The following is a 16351-nucleotide window of genomic DNA, read 5'->3' on the forward strand; positions in this document are numbered from 1 at the left end:
GGCTTTCTGCCCACACAGTTTCCATGTGCTATGCTGTGTCATCCTGCGACTGTGTCTGAGTGTTTCATGGAAAGGAAGATTAGTCTTAACTATCTACAGAGGACTATGGCATCCTGTTTGGCTCTGCACACCTCCAGACCCAACCTACTATCCATCTCCCAGGTGCTCTTCACCAGGGACCCGTCCCACCCAGCTCCTGGCTGCCCAAACTGGCAAGTGCTGCTGCTCCCAAAGGATGTGCAGCTCTGTGTCCTGGAATCCCCTGTCCAGAGTGGGCTGTGATACTCTCAGCATGGTGCAAAAACACTAAAGAAAAACTGAAAAGTCACAAAATGAAATATTTGACCTGCCTTCATGTTCCTGGGCTGGTCCTGCCTGAGGACAAGGATGGAATGAACTCAATCCAACGTTTGGTGGAATTTCCCTGCAAACTGCAATAAGGTGCTGCTAGTCCTGAAAACATTGCCGGGAAGTGAATGTTCCATCCCTGGAAGTGTTCAAGGCCGGTTTGGACAGGTCTAGCAGAAAATGTCCTTGCCCATGACAGGGGGCTAGAATGACTTGAGGTCCCCTTTCCAACCAAAACCATTGCAAGATGCCACAATGTTATCTCCAGGCACTGCATAATAGGCAGTGGGATGCTTCAGATTTTGGGTCCCTGGTGGGATGAAGACAGGAGCCAGCAGAGGAGTGTTTATGACCCATCACCACAGGCTGTGACCCAGGAGCAATGGGTGCAGCCCAAATCCATGATGGGATGTGCTGGGAGAGGAGATACTGGAGCTGGAGCCACCAGAGGGAGCAGAAACTCCTTCAGTCTGGGAGCATGCGGGGAGAGGATCTCCTACCCAGGCTGGGGCAGTGAGGACGCTCTGATTTTCTCTGGGATTTTTTTCTGGCCCTCAGGTTAAACACAGATGGTAGTTGGATCAGGGTTTTCCCCTCCTTCCTGCATAACTTCTGCTGCAACTGCCCTAGCAGAGTGGGCAGCAACCCAGAGAGAACTGCCAAACGCAGAAAAAGGAGGAAAATGCAACAAGTAAACCCTGACCTGAACACTTTTGAGCCTCTAAAGTCATAGCAGCAGAACATGAAGTCCCAGCTGCCCCAAAAGGAAGATCACTTGACACTGTCCCTACCAAGCTGCCTGCCACCCTCAGCCAGTCACAAGCTCCTGACTTTGGCTACAACTCATCAATCTTCATTTTTGTTTTATCAAAATTCCCTCAAGGGCTGGGTAAAGGAAACAAGCCAATATATACATGGATAAACTAGGGCAAGGTCCTCACACTGTGCTTTGGGGGTGATCTGATGCTCTGGGCCATTCAGACACATTTCCGGGCAAATGTCAACAGGCAAAGCCAGGAAGCTGGGACATGGCAGTGCTGTGGGCACAGCCCTGGGATGAGCAGGAGCAGGAGTAAACCAAACAAGCTTTTTGTTTGGTTTGGACACCCTGACTTGTGGTGTCATTTTGGGAACTTATGCAGACACAGAGAGGGGAGTGATGGTGAAACTTGCCCTGGGATTGCCTTGGTGGGGCTGAGGGGCCTGTGATGCTCTGGCCTTGGGTGCTGTGGTGATGCTGCTGTGGGACCCAGAGCTGGGGACAGGGCAGAGATCAGAGTGCAGCACTGCACAGAGCTCACCTCTGGAGGAGCTGAAGTGGGAAGGGGAGGAGAGGGAGACCATGTGCCCTGAGGAAGAAGCCCTCAGACAGAGGAACAGGATGCAGAGAGGGGCTGGATCCAGCTCTTCTCTGCAGGCACAGGACAGGCATCACCAAGCAGAGCTGGGGGTGGACTGGCTGGACTGGGCCACGCTGCTCGGAGAAGGAGTGGGTGGTGCAGAGCAGCAATTGGAGGTTGGTGACAGCAGCATTGACCTGAGGCTTACAGGAGCCTTCAGTGGGACCTGCCAGCAGTCTGGGATGAACACTGACCATGCAGGATGCTTTTGGGAACAGGTGGGAGGGCTGGAGGGAGGGATGAGTTAGGCACCACTCTGCAGGGCCTTAGGGGTTAGCCCCCACCTGGGGGTGGCGCAGGAGTGGGTGCGGGCACCTGTGGCAGGGCAGAGATGGGGAAGGGGTGGGCAGCAGGGTGAACGTGGAGGGGGAGGAAGGCGGGCCTGTGTCGAGGCTGGAAGTGGGTGGAGTTGCTGTTTTTCCTTTGAGCACGCTGGAGACTTTTAGCTTGTAACTTGCATTTGTGGAGCTCCCAGCCGGCAGATACCAGCTCTCCCTCCTGCGGGAGAAAGCCCGGGATCCGGCAGCACCACTCTGCTGTTTCAGGGGCAGGTTGGGAGGGCAGGGGGCATGGGGTTATCCCCAGCTACTGTCCTCCCCCGCAAGTCCCTTTCTCCTTTTCTCTCTCTCTCCTTTTGCTTGTTTGGGGGCTCGTGCTAATGCTCTGACAGGAGGGATCTGGGATCTAGCCATCCGTCAGCTTCACGGACTGGCTTCTCACCTGCTCACAGCCTTTAGGAAGTTCCCTCTCCATCCCGGGCGCTGAGAGAGGAAAGGCAGGAAGGCGGCTTGGAGCTGCCAAGCCCTGGCCTGTGAAGGGTGGACGGGGGGATAACAAGCTTCCCTTTTACCTTTCCTGAAGATTGGGGGTCACACATAGACCATGAATGGATCCTTTTTCAACCATACTCTTCTGGAGCAGGCAGCTGACCCCAACAGGACTCAGGGCTTGGGGATGCTCATGGCCTGCTGCAATGGGACCAGCACGGTGCTTGTGACTGATGGCGGCTCCTTGGTCCTGGCACCTGACGAGAGGAGCCTTTTCATCACGAGAGTGGTACAGATTGCTGTCCTCTGCATCCTCTCCTTGACTGTGATGTTTGGCATCTTCTTTTTGGGCTGCAACTTGCTCATCAAGTCAGAGAGCATGATTAACTTTCTGGTGAAGGACCGACGACCTTCCAAGGATGTGGGCGCTGCAATCATGGGACTTTACTGAAGCCACCGGGCTCTTGTAGGCAAGTGAACTGTCTGGACCTGGTGTTGAGATGCACATTTCCATGTGTTTGGGGCAACTGGGGGGAGTGGGAAGGGGAGAGGGGTCTTTTAGTCTGTCTGTGTCCATGGGAAAGCAAACCTGCTCTTCCCAGTCAAGAAAATGTGGTGGCAAATGTGGAAACCACTCCAGAGCTATGTGAAGTACAATAAATGACCAGCATTTTGTTGCATGCAGAAATGGCTTAAGTTTTGCATGAAACTTGCAGAAACAGTGCTAATGTGGAGATCTAGACTCTTGACTGCTGTTACCTTGGATACCACTACCTGGAATTTAGGGCTAAAAAAATAAAAGACAAATAAGTCATTATAGAAAGAAAACAAAAGAACAAACTAATGGGAGAGCAAAATACAGGGCACAGACCTTATCTTTGAGATGGCAGGGGAAGAGAAGTGCTGTGTGGGTCATTAAACAAAGTCTGCATGCTAAAAAATGTCAGTCTGTTGTGTTTTGGACCTTGAGCATGCATCTTCTGGTAGTTTTGTAACAGGGAAAGCATGTTCTTCCTTATTTTTCTGAGCTATCCTGTTAAATAAACTGGTACTTTCTTCTTTCACGCTATGGTGGAGGAAGGAAAGGACCCAGATAAATATAAACCCCTCCCCACCCCAAAACAAAAGCATGTTTGTTTTTGTACACACTAGACTCTTTTTCCAAGTGCTACATTGTTACAGTCCTTGAGGTTTTGTACTTTTTGAAAACTGGTGAAAATTCAGGAAAAAAATCCAACCTGTTTCAACAGAATTTTGTGTTGTCTTTATTATTTCTGTGAGTGTGTAGTTCAGGAATTTCAATCCTAGTTCCAGGTAAAATCATATCACCTTGAAGTGAAGTGTAATTAGAGGTATTTCTTTAAAGCAGAAACCACTGTCATTTTTCACAGGCAATTTTCACTAGCAAATAAATTCATCAAATACTCTGTATTGCAGGCTTGTGTTGAATACCTGCACATTGCTGAAACAGAGACTCATAAAGATGCTCTGAGTGCCTCTTGCAAAGCAAGATTTCAGCCTTTGAGTTAAAACCCCTAGCTCCTCTGATCCTAATGAGCTGTCAAAGCTGAATTATATGAGAGGAGGAAGACTCCTGACCTTTGTTCTGTGATGGAATTACAGCTCTGGCTGTGGGTGTGAGGTAGAAATAATTTGTGTTTTGTTGCACCAACAATATTCCTGTTGGGTTCACTTCTGTAGTGGGAAAGCAATCCTGGACACTGGAGGAGCTGACGAACTGAGCTAGTTGGATGTAAATCTAGAGGAACAGATCTCTGCCATTCCCAGAGGGAAAAACATGATTAGAGAATGTTTTGTAATTAATTACTATTGTCTGAGTACCTTCCTGAGGTTCCCACATGATGCAGAGCAGGACCCGTGTAATGCTGTACCTGGTTGCTCCCACTGACCTGTTGGCTGTGTAAGTCTTAGGAGCACACTGACAACGTGGCAGCAGGGGCAGAATTTGTGATTCAAAACTCTGAAATGTCCTGTTTTTGCCAGTGGAACGGCTGAACAGGCAACTCTAGCTTTTATGAGCACTTGCAGGTCTGCAGACCTGAGCCAGCTTCTCAGTGCAGAGGGTCTGCTGCCCTGCTGCCACATGCAAAGTGGCCTCACACGGCAGCCTGGAAGGGGATTTTGGTCCCTGCTGCTGCAAGGGATGTTGTGGCCATTGATCTCCTGGAACAGACTGCTCAGAGTGATGCCTTGGATGAAAACTGGCACAGGTTGTCCAGAAAAACTGTGGCTGCTCCATCCCTGGAAGTGTCCAAGGCCAGGCTGGATGGAGCTTGGAGCAGCCTGGGACAGTGGAAAGTGTCCCTGGCCATGGCAGGGGTGGCACTGGATGAACTTTAAAATTCCTCCCACCCCAAATCATTCTGGGATTCCATGATCCCATGATCTCTTTGCATATGTGTGCAAACTACCACCATTGCAGGAGCACAGCCTGGTCAGATGTGAGGGTGAAACATGAAAAACCCCAAAGCAGGCAATGACCCAGCTCTGCAAACACTTGGGCTGTACTTGTGTTTATAAGCTAAAAATGTATCTGCATCTCCAGGCTGCTGTGCTGTTACTGGATAACCCAGATGCACTCACTGAACTCCCATCCCATCCTGTTTTCAGCTGACATTTGGTCCCTCTTGCCAGTTCACCCACCAGCTGTGTCCCCAGTGCAGAGGACAACTCACAGATGATGGAAGAAACCTTCCAATGCTAGCAAGGAGAGAAAGACACAGGGAAAGCTGCTGATGCAAAGAAAGGATAAAATTTACTTTTGCCCTGCAGCAATACCATGAGTGAAGCATGGTCACACAGCTGTCCCCACCTCTGCCAGGGCTGTGACCTCTGGTGTGTGTGGTGAGGGTCCTGCCATGTGTCCTTAGAGGCCACATCCAGGAATGGGACATGAGGGTCTTCAACCCTTTTGTGCTGTGGAGTGCTCCAGAGGTAAGGAGAAATATCATCCACAGAGGGCTCATGTACACATGAGCTGGAGGAGCAATGAAAGGAGACAAAGTGGAGCTGGGCATCTGCTGAGGCAGGTGGAGCTTGCTCAGGACTTTGCTGGGAGAGGGAACATTTTCCACATGGGTCCTTGGGACAAAAGCCCAACTTCACTTTGGCTTGTCAACAGGACAAGATGCTCTGAGTGCCTCTTGCAAAGCAAGATTTCAGCCTTTGAGTTAAAACCCCTAGCTCCTCTGATCTTGATGAGTTGTCAAAGCTGAATTATATGAGAGAAGGAAGACTCCTGACCTTTGTTCTGTGATGGAATTATACAGCTCTGGCTGTGGGTGTGAGGTAGAAATAATTTGTTTTGTTGTGCCAACAATATTCCTGTTGGTCATGCTGTGGCTCTTTCCTGAGATCAGCAATATGTCTGCATCACCAGATTGTGTGATCCTCACAGAGGATCCTCAGAGGAAGCAGCTGATGGCACCATCCACATTTGCCATATTGCAGCACGTCCCGTGTGCTTCTGCCTTCCTTGTGCAGGGGTTAAGACACTCAAAACACTTGGACACATCCTTATCCCATTTAGATGCCCAGTAAAAGGCTGATTACCCCACTGAGGAGGAATTATTTGTGGAAGAGAAATCTGACATCATGAAGGAGCCCCTTGGATCAGAGATTATGGGTCTAAAGACCATCTTGAGGTGAAGTCATGTTTGCTTAAGGGAAGGTACTGAGGGTACCATGATGCTCCCCAGATCTCAGGGGAAGAGCTGTGATCTCAGATTCTGAAAACCCAGATGTCCTGCTCCAGAGACATGAGTTCTGCAGCTGGAGGATGAGGTTGCTACTAAAGGGCTTGTTGAGGAAAGCAGACCATAATGGCTTTTTCTGTTGCCTTTCCCCACAAGCTGTGGTTTTTCATCTAACACCTACTCATTTAGCATAAGCTCACAAGTGGGTACCAGCTCCCAAGAAAATTCAAACAATTTTTTTTTTAACTGTCATTTATTACTATTTTTTAACTTTTTTATTTTTTTTGTAATTGTTGCTTGTAGCATGATAATTTCCTGAGTGCCACTGGGGTGCCAAGAGCTGCTCAAGCATAACTGAGAGACACTGCTGGAAGGACAGGGAAGGAAGGGATATACTTAGATGGATTATCACATCAGTGATCAGTGGCAGGCTGAGGACCAGCCATCGAGCCTCATCTAAAATCTCTTCCTAGCAGTGGATCACAAACCCATGGGACTGGTTACACCAGTCTGAGTAACTGGTCCATCTAGTCTGCATCCCTTCTCTGAAACCATCCATGATTTTAGGCAGTACATGATCTTGGAGGTCCTTCTCAACATTAATGATTCTTCGACTCTATGACTCTATGGTCAGTCAAGTTGTCCTGCCCAAGGGCAACCTGCCCTGGACCCTCACCATCCTCCTCCAGGCACAGCTCCCTGTCTCTGGGCTGGCCCCTACTTGCTGTGATTCTGCTCTAGCTGGAATTTCTTTCTAGGCAGGGAGCAGGAAAACAGAAAAGAAATGCAAGTGAGAGCATTTCCCCCTGCTGAAGTGCCTGCAAAGGGAAATCCTCTGCTTAAGGAATCACTGGCTGAACAATTGCAGAAATAAGGAGGTGGCTTGACCCGCTTGGAAAATGCTGGTCATACAGATGTTGCTGTAGTAGGGAAAATAGCAAAGTCCCAGATGACACCCATCTCTTTCCCCTGCCTTGGCAGCCTGGACTGAGGGAATGGAAGAGTTAAACATGATGAGACAAACAGACAGACAGATTGTGGGGGGGAAAAAGGATCCCAACCTGAGCTTGGCACTAGATGTACTGGAGCACCTGCACCAAACATACACAATATTTAATAATTCCTGAGAATTGCCATGGTAATAAAACACAGAGTCAGGTTGTTATGGTAACAGTTTGGGTGTTTTTTAGGCAGGGAGGCATTACTTGGGTTGTAACTTCAATCCAGACTGAACACATTTCTGAGAGCCCAGAAAATAAAAAAGAAGTAAAATGAAATCAAATTAGATAAGTATCAGTTTCCTGTCTTTTGTCTGGCAGTCCTGGGTTTGTTCTGTACATAGATAGAGGGAACCAGGCTATTCCAGACACGTTGCCCTGGAAAGCCTGAGGAATAGCTGGAATGGATTTCTGCAGGTTTAAACTGTGTGCTAGAGGGGGTGAGGGGGCTGAGCCGCTCTCATGGATGGGTCTGGGATGATGCTCCACCACCACCTTGGTTCCTTGCCACACCTCCGACCTACGTCCAGGTGTGTCCCCAGCTAGCTAAAGGGAAGGACACTCTTGTCTTTGAAGGTGTGCACACACAAGAGAGCAATGATGGACAATCCCTGAACCTAGCTGGGCCCACAGCAGGGTGCTGTGGTCCCAGGTAACAGCCTGCCCACATCCCAAGTGATGGATGTCCCAATGCTGGTCTCCAAGACAAGACAGGCATCTGGGGGCTGGAAAGGGGTAACAGACCACTTTTCTAAATCCTCATGACAGACCTAAGAAGAGAGCACATGTTTCCTAGGCTCTGGCAAGGTGTCTAGGGTGCTGTGCTCCCTAGAGGGGCATCTATCAAGCAAGATAGAAACTTCCTGTCTCCCTCCTGCCCTCACAGCTGTGGGCAAAAGGCAATTCCACCTCCCCTCCCAAGCCAACCCCTCCAGCAAGTGTATGAGGTCTGTCCAGCTGGTGCTCATATGGAATTTTAATTCAGTGCTGGTTAAAGCAGCAGCTTTGTGGCCCTGTTTTCTCTGGAGGAAGCTGAGGCAGTGCATGTTGGGTTCACTTAGCAGAGACATGGCTTGAAATCAGCACTGCCATTACTCAGGAACATTGCTCCATAAATCCACTACCCTCAGCGTCTGTCTCTTTTACTGGCTGTGCAAGAGCTATTAGCCTCCAGATAAAGCCTCCGTAGTCCATTAACTCTGCCAGAGAGGGACAAGTTGATGCCTTCAGAGTCAGGGACTCAAGGAAGACTGAGGCCAAACAATGACATAGTTCAGACCCAGCTTTGCCTTGTTGGAGACTTTGCCTGCAGGTTTATCTGTTTGAAAGGGAAATGTTTTTGTCTTTCTGTGTCTTCCATCTGCTTTGCTGCTGAGGCTGCTGAAAGCATTTTGGTGTGGAATTCCTCAGACTCCCTGCCCTGCCCTGGCCCCATCCTTGAGCCTGACTGAAGGTGCCAGCCTGGCACTGGGCTTGCTGTCTACTCAGATGTGCAGAGCACCTGGTACCCAGAGAAAACCTTGGGGCAAAGAAAGCTTCTTACTTCCAAATAAATGTGATTTTGCCAAACCAGAGCTGTTTTGGGATTGTGTAAGCATTTAAAGCCATCCTTGGAATAAAATGGACATTACAGCCCCATCTGTGCCAGGGAGATGGAGAACACCAGGAACATTTCTGGGCATGGGAACTTGACTGATGATAACGTGTGGGAATGGTTCTGGTGTGGTTCAGAGCTGTGCCAACAACTTGACCTGAACAGTCCCTGGGCAGTGGCAAAATGACAGAAGTAAAAGACCACAGAGTACTCAGGGACATTGCTTTGGGCTTTGCTGTCTGTTCACAGGGAGTGTCTCATTAGATTTTGCAAGTGTAGATGCCTTTAAAGCAGTTGTTTGGCTTCCTGAATCCAACTTAGTGCTCTTGAGTATGAATGAGAGATTGGAAACCTCATTTAATTTTAGTCTGGAGAATGTGTCTTTGTAAAACGGTGAACACAGGGAAGGACAAAACCTCAACAGCCTTGAAAACTGCCTGATCCAACTGCCTGTTGGATACATCTTTGGTTTCACACTAATTCTCCCATCAAGACTACTTAGCCAAGCATTTTCCCATCAGTCTGGCCAAATTTGTTCTCTTATGGCTTTAGAGAGAAACAGTTTTTTGGACTTGTTTGTTCCATGAACATGTGGTTATGGAAACTTGAGTTAAGAGAAAATCAGAACATTGTCAGCAATCATTATGGTTTGGCACATTCCTTAACCTGTCACTGCCAATGTGCTGGTAAGTGGTGGAGGCACTGGCAATGCTCAGAGACATAAACATGTATCTAAAATGACTGTCTCTGATCTGAAAGATGCTGCTCATCTACATGTATTTCAGGTTGTAAGTGAAACACAAGTCTTGCTTCAGAGAGGTTTTTGTAGCTCTCTTCCCTGCCAGAAGCTCATCAATGAGGATGACATTTTCATAGCAATAACTGAAGGCAAGTTAATCAACAACAAAGCAAAAATGTCTTTCTGAGGGATGGGTCTGTGTCACAGTATTGTCACAGTACAGCTGGTCTGTACTGGACAAGATGAATTTGTCCATAACACAAATCCAATTCAACTAGCCTAGTTCATGCCAGAACAAGTCCCTGGATAAGTTACAGGGGACCCTCAGCTATCCCTGTTCGGGCTTAGGTGCAAGCACATCACTGGCCAGAGATGTGGGTGGAGAGAGATCCCAGCCAATGAGCTATCTGAGCCTGGGAGTTTTGAACTGACTATATAAGTAAGTTCTGAACAATAAAATGGGCTGTTTTGTCTGATGATTAAGAGAGGACTTGAGTGGTAGTTTCTGTCTCCAGCTCACGACCCACATGTAACAGGTCTGCATAGCAATCTTGGCTGTAGGTCACAGGTGCCTGCAAAGTGAAGGCAGCAATTTTGTCACTCCTTGTCAGCCCATGGCATTCAGCTGGGAATGAGCATGGCAAAGTGCTCTCTGATGGGATGCAGTCAGGGATGAGCTATTAAATCAAATTAATATCCTCTTTTGAATTAATAAGACCTTCCTGAACATGTCTTCTCAGAGGAATGGGGCACTCCTGCCACAGTGACAGCCTTTGACGACACCACCTCTGCAGCTGGATTTACTCTCCTAGCAGGGAGCTGTGGGACCAGAGACCTCAGAACCAGAATCCCCAGCTGGATCTCCCTTTTCCTTCCAGTGGGCTCACTGGTTGTTTATGAATTTCAGCAGCACCAGCTGTGCCAGCTTGTCATGTGCTTTCAGAGAACACCATTACTTCTGTTTTTTGAAGTGACTCTAGAGGGAAAGGAGATGACATCAGCCTTCCTGTGATGCTCCACATCTTCTGAAAGGATCAATACTGCGAGGACATGAGTTACCACCTCCATCTAACTGTATGTGGCACACTGCAAATGGTGGGCAAGACAATAAGCAAGAAAAAGGGAAGACAAAAACCCAAGGACAAACACCTGTTGCCTGTGGCATCAGGCAACTAGAGTGGCCTTTCTGGAAAAGGGGCTGGAACTTCAGAGTCAAACAACTCTGGTTCTCCATGAAAGAGCCAGTTTTGTTGCCTTGGTGTGTGTTGATTTTGGAGGCTAGTACACGTGGCTGTGAGTGTGGACTCAGGTGCTTGTGCACCTTCCAGGAAAACAATGTCTGTGTGAAGCATGCCCAGGGCACTGTTCCTTTCCATGGCAGCTGCCTGGCTGGTGCTGGATGCTGGCTCTCTGCTGTGACATGGCCTGAGCTGTCACACGTGCAGAGTTAAATACAGCCATCCTTTTTGTCAAGCCCCACAAGCGTTCCCATCTTACAGGTTTCCAAGCAGCTGCAAGTGCTCCCCTCCTGCTTGCATCCCCAAATGCAGGTTTAGTAGGACAAGACAGATGAAGAAGCAGTCAAAATGTAATTAGACTTAAATTAGCTAAGTTCTTTCTCTCAGATAATTGAAAATCTGACTAATTAGTTGCAATGAATTCCCAGAGCAGTCACTCATCCAGCTTGGTGTGTGCTCTGCCAGCTGCCAGGAGGACCAGCCTGGAAGCAGAGTACTGCTTCCCACTGCTCTGCCATGCTCTGCAGGGCCCAGCTCCTCAGTGTAAAAGCCCCCAAACCCTGGGGTTTGGCTGAAGCCAGAGAGGTTATTGACCTAGCAAGGCTCATCCTGCCTCATCCCACATTTCACAGGCCAGGGAGCCAACAGGCCACTAAATGTCATACCCCCTGGCAGGACATGCCAACAGTCCTGGGTGACAGGACATACTCTGGGACATCTGCAGCAAGCCAGAGGGTCACAGCTGGAAAGGACAAGGGATTAAATCTCCATTTTCTCCCATCATGACCACAGTGTACAGGCAGCTGACTAATCTCAAAGTCTGGCTGTGAGCAGTCAGTGCTGAACCAGCTGCTCATCTCTTCTTCCTGTGCTGCTCACTCCGCTCAGCTGGGGGATGTTCCTGAAGCTCTGGTTCAAGGTCAGAACTGCCCTAGACTGATGGAAACCTCTAGGCTGTAAATTGGAGGTGGCAGTGGCACTTCTAGATTAGCCTTGGCAATGATTTCTGGTAGCAATCCACAGATTTACCATAGAATCAGAAACATGTTCAGACTGTAAAGAGCACCAAGATCACCAAGTCAAACCATCTACCAACACCACTATCATGTTCACCACTAAACCATGTCCTCAAGTACCTCATCCACATGTTTTTTCAACATTTCCAGGCATAGTGACTCCACTACTGCCTTGGGTAACCTGTTCCAGTGCTTGGCAGCCATTTCCTTTGAGAAATTTTCCCTAGTGTCCAATATTTTCCCTAATTTTCCCTAATCTCTCTGCCATAGCCTGAGCCTTCTGGCTCTGCTGGAGCTCCTTTTCACATGAATAAAACTAAAGGTCTCCACCATAAATGTTGATTAGACAAAGTGAAGCACTTTCTAGCTGAGGAGCTTCAGGAAATAGGTTGCTTTGCCCAGGTGCACACAATTTTTCTAGCAAGTCCTTTTGAGACTCCACATCCCCATTTTGTGGAGCAAAGACTTGGTCTTTGGTACAGATCCTGGCAATTCCCAGTGGCTGGGAATGGTTCAGGGAGGTTGCAAAGGCAGGAAAAACATAATGATGTTCTTTTCATTGCAGCTCTTGCAAGATCATGCCTAGAAAAATGCTGGACTTGCTCTGCATCCTTGGCTCAAGTTTCCCTTCTCTCTTCCCTTTTGGCAGTGTGCTGTATGCCAGGTGGCTGCATTTCATTACTGAGTTTATAATGTTCCTGGGAAAACAAGGCAAGAGGAGATGAAAAATCTGTACAGAAACATGATGATCTCTGGGCTGGGCAAAGGTGCAGTAGAGAGGCACTGATCACATTTGCATTCCCGTAGGTCATGGCTTTTTTCTTCACACTTCCTTCTGCCTGGGCTGCATCACTAGGGGTATTTCTTTACATTTGGGGTTAAAACAATTTCTAGTTTTATGTACTTCCCACATGACTGGGAAGGAAAAAGAAAGAAAGCGTCTCTGCCATGGCAGGGAGCCCTGGATATTTCTATTTTCAAGTCAAGACCTGACATCTGATTTTTTCTTTGTGTTGCAAAAGAATTTCAAAGCACTCCCCTGCACTGACCACAATTCACAGAGGTAGAGGTGGCTCTGCCCACTCCATCCTCATGTGTTTGAGGTGCTGATTTCAAAGCACTTTGCTCTGGAGCTGAAGTCTCCAGCATGGCTGGATGACCAACAACAAAAATTGTTTGTATCAAAAATAGCTTGTATCAAAAAATATCAGGGCAATGAGTGCTGGGCACTGCTGAGGTCACACCTCAAGTTCTGTGTTCAGTTCTTGGCCCCTCATGGGGAGAGAGACATTGAGGGGCTGGGAAAGGAACAGATCTGGGAAGGGACTGGAGGCCCAGGAGGGGCTGAGGGAGCTGGGAAAGGAGCTCAGCCTGGAGCAGAGGAGGCTCAGGGGACCCTTCTGGCTCTGTACAAGTCCCTGCCAGGAAGGGACAGCCGGGGCGGGTCAGGCTCTGCTCCCAGGTAACAACAGAACAAGAGGAAATGGACTCCAAGGGAGGTTTAGATTGGAAATTAGGAAGAATTTCCCCATGGAAAGGGTGGTCAGGCTTTTGAAGGGGCTGCCCAGGGAGGTAGTAGAGTTCCCATCCCTGGAGGGGACACTCAGGAAGGCCTGGACTTGACACTCAGGGCTCTGGTCTGGGTAACAAGGAGATGATCAGTTACAGGTCGGACTTGGTGACTTTGGAGGTCTCTTCCAACCTGGATGATTCTGTGATTCTCTGAAACCCAGCTCTTTCTCCTTGGCTCAGCAAAGGCTGATGGGAGGGAGAAGTTAGTAAGAATCTCATCTGCATAGGAATTTCCACAAAAGGCTCAGGCTCTGCCTGCAGGTGTCTTATTCCAGGGCTTTGGGATGACTAATGGCTCTAATTATTTTCTGCCAGGTATTTACTGGGTTACCCTTTAACAGACAGAAGAGGAAAAGCACTTGGCCCCAAGACACAAAGAAACCCAGCTGGCCACTGGATGCAGTGGGCCAAAGTCCATTTTTATAGCCCCATCTCATGTGAGGAGGTTGTAAGATGAAGGAATAGAGGAGCAGTGATGCCAAAGCTCAGCCTCAGCACTGCCCTCCATGTTGTGATGGGAATGCCCAGCTGAGCACCACAGTTATGGACATTTCTGGAGGAGGGAATGGTTTAGGACTGGGATCTTATCTGCTAAAGCTCATGGCATGAACAGCTTAGAGCATCCCCTGCATCCTTGCTGCCAATTTGGCAATCCCACACAAAGGAGAGCAATGCTGTGACCCAGATTAGGGAACCTGAAAAAAACCCAACATAGTAAACTAACACTTAACATCATTTCCATTTTGCTCAGGTCATTCTCTGGTTCACCAAGCAGCTCATAGACATCACTACTGGCACAAGAAACAGGAATCTCTAGTTAGGAATTTGCCATGTGCACAGTTACTTTAAATGTCTCAAGCTTCCTGCTTGCTGTAGGGAAGAGGAAGGAAAGGCTATAGCTTTGTGAAAGGTATTTCTCAAGCTCCCCAAGAAGCAGCTTTAGAAGAGTTCTCCTTGAGACTGCATCCACTAAACCTCCAGGACCATTCCTGTGCCTAGCTCACTATTCACAATTCACAGAGCTGACAACCATGGCAGGTTTGCAGAGCTCTGCCTTTGTTCCTAGTGAACCCCATTCCAGGGCTAATTCAGGGGCATTTCTGGGCTATTTCTCTGTTTTCCTGGGCTCCTTTCAAACTCTCATCCTGTCTCTCATCCTGTCTTGCATTTCTCACACCTCTCCTCCCAGTGAAGGGATGCGCAAACATATTACACATCCCGAAGCACATGAATCCCCTGTGGTCCCTTCCAACCTTACACAGTCTGTGATTTTGTCCTTCTGGTCTCCTTTGCCCAAACCATCAAACAGTGCATGTGCAGAATCCCCTTGAATTCTGGCAACTTCTCCCTCGCTTTTATTTTCTGGGTGCAATGAGGCACTTTTGGGAAGCACAGGCAGCATCTGCCACCTTCAAGTCAAAAATTCCTTGCCCAAAGCACCTTCTATGAGACTTGTTGCTCCCTTACTCAAAATGAAGTCTTTGTGTATCTCAGCGCACTGCACTGGATCTGGGAAGTCTCACTCCCACTTTTAATTTGGATGACAATGAAGAGAGGGTGGAAGGATGTGGCATTGATTTCCTGCTGATGGGTTATTTTGTAGCTTGGGAAATAGAGACAAAACATTAAACTGTCATGATAAAACTTGGCTTGCTTTGCAGTAGTCCAGCTGCCATACAATGTTGCCATTTCTCAGGCTTTTTCTCCCTTCTTTCAGTCCCCATTCATTTCTCTGTGACAAGGAAATAACCTTCTGTTACAGAATTGTCCCTTGTTACTTTGTTTATGTCAAAATGCTCTTCTTCACCCAACCTCATGTTTTTTCCCCCATTTTACTTCAAATTTGCACTCTTTGTCCCTTCGACAATCTGCCTGTGAATCCAGACAACTTCAAGGGAATGATTCCACTTAAAAATATCCCAGAGGAACTAATTCTAAGCCTGTTTTGTCATAGATTGTTTTGTGTGGGTCTCCTGCAAATTATTCCAAACTCAACAGAAAAGAATTACCTGTCTTGTTCCCTGAGGAATAATTTCAGCTGGTAATGAATTGCCTGCGAAATGACTATGGAAGGTGCCAAAGGCCTCCAACAGAACAGCCTCCAGTTCTGTGCTATTAATGTTCCTCCTGAAATGTGTCAAAACTCCACCAACCCTTACTGTGTCTGCTCCGGGGATGCTGCCTTGTGACCGGGAAAATGTGAAGGTGATGTGGAAAGAGTGCCCAGAGCAGGGCCGGAGAAAAACATCTCCCAAGGCCAGAGAGCTCTGACAGAGCTGCTGGGCTCACACAGGGAGCTCTTTGCACTGTGCTGGGGTGAAAGTGGCCCTCAGTACCTCAGGTTGTGTCTGCAGAACCTGCCTGGCTCTGAGTGTACTACAGTCCCTGGGGCAAAGAGCCGCTCAGCTGCATCATTCCCTGCACTGACTGTGGGCTCAGCCAGATGGAATCCCAAAATCATCTCCTGTAGTGATTGCTCTGAACTGGGCACTGCTGAGGGAACCTGAATCCTGAAGTCAGTTCTGTTTGCCTTGTGACAATACAGACATTGAGGGGGTGGAGTGTGTCTGGGGAAAGGAACTGAACTGGGGAAGGGTCTGGAGCCTCAGAAGCAGCTGAGAGAGCTGGGGGGGGGCTCAACCTGGAGAAAAGAAGGCTCAAAGGGTCCTTCTGGCTCTCCACAACTCCATCACAGGAGGGTGCAGCCAGGTGGGGTCAGGCTCTGCTCCCAAGGAACAAAGATCAGGACGAGTGGAAACAGCTTCAAAATGCACCAGGGACATTTAGGTTGGATATTACGGAAAATTTCTTCACCAAAAGAGTTGTCCAGTCCTGGTACAGGCTGCCCAGGGCAGTGGTGGAATCACTGTCCCTGAAGTGTTCACAAAATATGTGGATGTGGCACTTGGGAATATAGCTTAGTGGTGGATCTAGCAGTGCTGGGTTACTGGTGGGACTCACTG

At 48.4% G+C, this 16351-nt stretch overlaps 1 protein-coding gene across 3 annotated transcripts in view; it reads left to right on the forward strand.

Annotated features, from left to right (window-relative positions):
- Positions 1–1802: 1802 nt before the first annotated feature.
- RPRML (reprimo like) overlaps positions 1803–16351 on the forward strand; it is a 36751-nt gene continuing 22202 nt past the window's right edge. Inside the window, exons 1-2 of one of the 3 annotated variants that reach the window (XM_023942635.2) lie at positions 1803–1966; positions 2610–3767. In XM_023942635.2, the coding sequence (XP_023798403.1) occupies positions 2631–2966 (336 nt within the window). In that variant the 5' untranslated portion in view covers positions 1803–1966; positions 2610–2630 and the 3' untranslated portion in view covers positions 2967–3767. Of the gene's footprint in view, positions 1967–2110; positions 3768–16351 lie in introns of those variants that run through there. The other 2 variants (XM_086864272.1, XM_086864271.1) reach the window with 2 other exon arrangements.

Source organism: Cyanistes caeruleus, chromosome 27 (assembly GCF_971803275.1).
Source record: "Cyanistes caeruleus chromosome 27, bCyaCae1.hap1.1, whole genome shotgun sequence".
In the NCBI taxonomy this organism is placed as follows: Eukaryota; Metazoa; Chordata; class Aves; order Passeriformes; family Paridae; genus Cyanistes; species Cyanistes caeruleus.